This window comes from Benincasa hispida, unplaced genomic scaffold, assembly GCF_027475165.1.
Source record: "Benincasa hispida cultivar pf3 unplaced genomic scaffold, pf3_genome.v1.1 HicScf1390, whole genome shotgun sequence".
NCBI lineage: Eukaryota > Viridiplantae > Streptophyta > Magnoliopsida > Cucurbitales > Cucurbitaceae > Benincasa > Benincasa hispida.
This window is the reverse complement of record NW_028325732.1, coordinates 1,957-7,549: the sequence shown is the minus strand read 5'-3', so window position 1 is coordinate 7,549 and position 5,593 is coordinate 1,957. Positions and strand designations below refer to the sequence as shown.

Here is a 5,593-nt window from a genome sequence, read left to right as displayed (position 1 = left end):
CAAGTCGGATAATTTCATAGCACTTTTAGGGATAATAATTAAGTATATAGCAACATTTTTAAAGAATTGAAAATATAGCATAATCTATACTCTATTTCTGCAAATACTTTAGGTCTGATTACTATATTTACAATTGTAACTGCTTTTTTAAATAAATTAAAATTGTTATTATTTTTAAATCATTTCCAAATGTTGATGCTGAACTCCCAATGTGAAAACGTTAATAAAAGGGTAAAATACTTTTTGGTCTCTATGTAGTTTCCATTTGGTCCCTAAGTTTTCTTTGTTACACATTTAGTCCTTAAGTTTTGAGTTTGCTTTTAACTTAGTCCATAAATTTCAAAATATTATCATTTTACCCTTGAGATTTGAGTTTCGTTTCAATTTGGTCCCTAGGTTCCAAAATTTTACATTTTTAATCTCAATTTTTTATATAATACTGACTTTCATTTATTGACGTCAATTTCTATTAATTAATTAAAAATAATTATGATTTGAAATTTTGCATTTAATTTTAAAAGATAAAAAATAGTGAAACTTAATTAATTATAATTATTTTAATAATTTTTAATTTATTAACATAAATTAATACTAAGATAGAAAATGAGTATTTAGTGAATAATCGAGTTAAAAGTATAAATCTTGAAACGTAGGGACCAAATTGAAGCAGAACTCAAATGTCAAAGGTAAAATTGTAACATTTTAAAACTTAAGAACTAAATTGAAACCAAATTTAAAATTTAAGAACTAAATGTGAACATTTTAAAACTTAGAGACTAAATAAAAATTATACCCAAAACTTAAGAACCAAAAGGATATTTTTTCCATGATAAAAATATCACCATGTCAATGCAAATTTAATATCTATCAAATGCTCGAGTGGAAGATTTGTCAAATTAAAATGATCCGATTTATGTTATAAATTTATCCGACACGAATTCAACTTATTTGAATTTTAGCCTCGTCAATTACCAAAATAGGCTTATAGTTCCTTGAATGTGGGCTTTTTTAAGCCTTTCATAAAGATTTCCCAAATCCTTAATTATTAGACCACTTCTTTTCTTGTCCCAAAGTGGCCCATAAAGATAAAGTATTTTCATTATTAGCAGTCAATCTTTGCCTTCTGTTTTGATGATTCATGTGACTAATTTTTGACTAATCATCAAGAAAATGAAATAATTTTAGGAGACTTTGGGCTTTATTAAAGAAGAGTATCTTACCTTTTCTAGTGAATGGTCAATTTTACCCTTTCATACGGAACTAAATTTCCATACCAACAATTAGAATAGAGAAAACCGCTGCAAATTTCCATACTAGAGGAGAAGTTTATGAAACAGAGAAGAACTCTTCTCATTATTTAGAACACATAAGTTACAGGGTACAAATATTAAACCATAAACACGACTATACCGTGGCTTTGGAAAAAAACAACCTATAGGCTGATATGGCAGACTGAATAAACAGAATACCATTGCCGAAACTCACGATCAACAGATATCCACACTGAACATCGACTCGAAGCAAACACAACATATGCAAACGAACACGAAAGACTGCAACTGAATGGGAACGAGGACATTTGACCAAATGATCAAAACCAAACAAGACTTTTACACAACACAACAGAGTTATATGACTCAGTATATAGAAAGCTTATTGGCAGATGCATTTAAGTAATGAATCTGTAAGCTAAAACAGCTAATTATAGAACATTCAGCTTGACAAAACCAGAAGGTAGATCAGTGGGAGTACAAAGACATGTAAATCTTAACTGAGACTTGGTAATTGTATTTCTTAGGGAGCCATGGCCATCAAAGAGGAAGCCTCCCATCAATGGAGACTCAAAACAGTCAAACAAGCTGAAAGAAAGCTTGCAAAAAATGAAGGTAATTGGCCATAGCTCCTTAAAACAACCGAGCCACGGAAAGAATACACAGTCGGGAAGCCCGCTGTTTATGGAAACAAGTTTGCTGAATGTTGCTATCTGTGTGAAAAAGACCATATAAACTTGATGTACCTATACTGTAACTTGGAACGATATCTACTCGTATCTTTATAACTACATTGCTGAGCTGACTATCCATGGTTAGACGAGAATGTCACATCTCCACAAGTTCTCGACGATCATCCCAACTGTGCCACTGCTGATTGAGTGGCAGTTTTTGAGATTCAAGCCGACGAGTGACTTTCCCAATCTTTCCAGGAAAGGCAAGCTCTTGTTTGATACTTCGGAACAACCCGACAGGGAAAGAACTTGCAAATTTATCTGCTCTGAAGATGAAAGAACTGCAAGCCCAGCGTCAGTGATAGCACACTTTGAAGCATCTAGTTCATTTAGTAACAAGCACGCATCTGCAATAGCTACCAAACTTGCATCAGTGATCTTTCTGCAACCGTCAAGATTCAGAACTTCGATCGTTGCTCCGTGCAGCCTAACCAAGGTTGAGACGGTTTCGTCGGTCAAATTTATGCAGCCACTAAGGTTCACCTTCACAAGCCCTTCACAGGTCTCGAGAAGTGGAAACATTGAGGCATCTGTAATACCGTAAAGGCCAATCAATTCAACATGTTGAAGTTGAGGAAACAACTTCCCAACCATTGAAAGACTGGCACTACCAAAGCCAGGGCAGTTTTGGATAGATAAGGATCTAAGGGAGGTGCAAGGAGAGGGCAATGTTACTTCTTTAGCAATATCCTTGATCCCCAAGCACTTCACCAGAGTAAGAGACTTCAAATTTCGAATATGGCTTGAAAGGGCACCGCCAATGCCCAATAAGGTGATTCTGTTGCACTCTTCTAATTGCAACATCTCGAGTGATCCTGCAGCTTTGGCAAAAGCTATCAGTCCATTGTCTGAAACAAAACAACATTTCTGAATGCACATCTGCTTCAGGTTTGCAATTCCCTTTCCAATCGCTTCGAGACTCACATCGGTCATCCCTCGGCAAGAAGCAATCGTCAACAACGTCAATTTCTTCAAGCCCTGAGCACTACCCATGACCCAAAATCCCTTCTCACTAACATTCTGAAGACCACTGAGGGTTAGGTGTGTAATGGCCTGGCCATAATGTCCAATCACAGCAAGAGAGAAATCGGTTATGTTCAATGCTTGGAACTTTACTTTCATTATAGCACAGGAAGACGACGCGAATAGACTTGAAACACCTTGATCCCCAACACGAGGGCAATCTCTGATAGAGATGGCCTGTAGTTTAGAACATAACTTTCCGATTGCTTGCAACCCCTCATTTCCAATCTTTGGACATGATTCAATATTTAAAAAGGTCAAGTTAGTGCATCGCTCCGCGATTGCGATCAAACCTTTGTCTGAGATTGAAGGGCAGTGACAGAGGTCAAGCTTCTCTAGCAAATGACATTCTCTAGCTATTTCAAACAATCCTTCATCCCCAACTGATGGTACATTCCACAAAGAAAGCATCCTAAGAGAAGGGCAACCGTGGGCAATAGCCGAAAGACCGAGGTTGGTAACTCCACGAGTAGAGTTACTTCCTCGAATTGAAAGCTTTCCCAAACCCCCACGTCCACTAGTTCCTACTGCAATAGCAGCAAGTCTTACATCAGTAGCTTTCTTGCCTTCTAAACATCTTGTAAGAAAACCATTACTTTCATCCTCTTGATCTTTATCACAGTTCACTACTGAAATCTCACTACATTCAGACTTCTGCTGCTCAACATTTGAACACTCAACCATCTGACAGATCGATGCACTTCTGCTCTTGCAAATTTCAGCCTTACGAATAGTACTCAAAAGCATAAGCCACCGTTTCGAAACGCCAGCGCAGGAGCTCCTCTCTCTAGCACTGTGGAGATGCCTGAAGATCTCAAAGAGACATTCATCAGGAAGAGCTTCAATGGACGGTTTACACTCCTGCTCAAATTCTCTTCCTCCAAACACAACCGGTGCACCGATTCGAGCTCTCTTACTAGGACGAAAATACAGATCAACATGAGAGCTAGTTGGTAGCAAGGCATCCAAATCCATGGGGTTTGAGTAAAAGGAACCCGCAGGGTAATATTCGTCATCACCTGAAAACCCAATAACAACAAAAATCAGCCAAAACTACCTCATCCAAATTGCAAGCCTCTTCTCTCCAAAAAGTTCATCACTAAATAAATTCCATCCTTGGAACACTCTCAAAGAAACTACGTCTAAAACAGATCCACTTACAAACCTAACTAACAAATCCAGAGACATTTAACATGATGCAGAAAGTAGATATCTTCAAATTACACTCACGAAAGAACAAACTAGCTTAAGATTTCTACAGTACCATATTTCTCCATCAAAATCAAACATCCAATCAAACCCAGATCACAAAACTTCATCCAAATTGCACACACCTCCTCTCCAAAAAGTTCCACCTATTCAGTTCATCACTAACTAAATTCCATCCTCAGAACACTCTAAAGAAGCTACTTCTAAGACAGATCCATTACATACCTAACTAACAAATTCAGCGACATTCAACATGATACATAAACTAGATATCTTCAAGTTACACTCACGAAAGAACAAATTAGCTTAAGATTTCTACAATTCCATATTTCTCCATCAAAATCAAGCATCCTCAAACAAACCCAGATCACAAAACCTCAGAAACAGATTCATAAACAAAAAAAAAACCCTCAAAATCCATCAAGCTAAACCGATTCAAATCCTACCCAGATCAACGAAGATCAAAATAGAAAAGATCAAAGAACTCACCACCGTAGTTGACGAGGGCAGGCATGGGGACAGCAACAGAGCAACACTGAAGAAGAATAGAAAAGAAGAACTTCCCACAAAGAAAACCTCGAACTCAGAAATCACAAAGCAAATGAGAAGTATGAGAAAGAAGAGGAGGAGCATTTGCTGAAAACCCCAATAGAGAAAGGGGGAAAAAAGGAAGAAAGAAGGGGAATTTGTGAAGTGGGAAGAAGAAATGGAATGAAAAGAGTATATATATTTGGATTAATAGAATTGATTAATGGGGAAAAAAAGGAAGAAGAAGAAGAAGAAAAGGGGAGGTGGAAGATGTCAATCTCAGTGATAGTGGGTGAGAAAAAAATTCATATAATGAATATGAATTTGAGGTGGGATTGTGAATGTGCAATGTATCTCTCCAAAAAACCACAAATTCCAAGCAGACCCCCCTCTTGCTCTTTGCCCCTTTGCCACTGCCCAACCAATTTTCCCATTACCGACTACCGGAACTTCCCCCTTTTTTCCTTTTATTTTCTCTCTCCCCCATTTTATTTTCTCCCTTTTTATAATATTTTTTTGGTTCAATAGTGCATGAATCCCAAGCAAAAAGTTGAATGATGAGCTGTTGACTGTTGTAGATAGAATATAGATGTAGATGGTAATTTGGAAATGCTAAATACTATACATGTACATATATACATACACACATATATAAATATGTATATAGAGTGAAAAGGTGTTAAATATTAAGTTTAGTTGGTTTCTAAATTTTAAAAAGTGTCTCAAATTTTTAACTTTGTGTTTCTTCCATCTTACAACTTATGGGGTTGTTTGAAGCGCTGAATTGAGTTCTAAAGTCTGGAGTTAGGAAGTCTATGTTCAAAGTGT

General features: G+C 36.7%; 1 protein-coding gene across 1 annotated transcript; it reads right to left on the bottom strand.

Annotated features, from left to right (window-relative positions):
• Nucleotides 1–1,325: 1,325 nt before the first annotated feature.
• On the bottom strand, nucleotides 1,326–5,259 carry LOC150031221 (EIN3-binding F-box protein 1-like). The gene is made up of 2 exons (XM_090309160.1): nucleotides 4,727–5,259; nucleotides 1,326–4,047 (listed from the first exon to the last, which is right to left on the bottom strand). Exons 1-2 carry the CDS (start codon nucleotides 4,749–4,751, stop codon nucleotides 2,087–2,089), a joined length of 1,986 nt encoding a protein of 661 aa, XP_090165286.1. The 5' UTR covers nucleotides 4,752–5,259; the 3' UTR covers nucleotides 1,326–2,086.
• Between the last annotated feature and the right edge of the window lie 334 nt (nucleotides 5,260–5,593).

Coding starts and splice junctions, on each gene's coding strand:
- LOC150031221 (XM_090309160.1), bottom strand. CDS start 4,751: ATGCCTGCCCTCGTCAACTACGGTG. Junction 4,048..4,726: donor TGCCCTCGTCAACTACGGTG/GTGAGTTCTTTG, acceptor TTGGGTTTTCAG/GTGATGACGAATATTACCCT.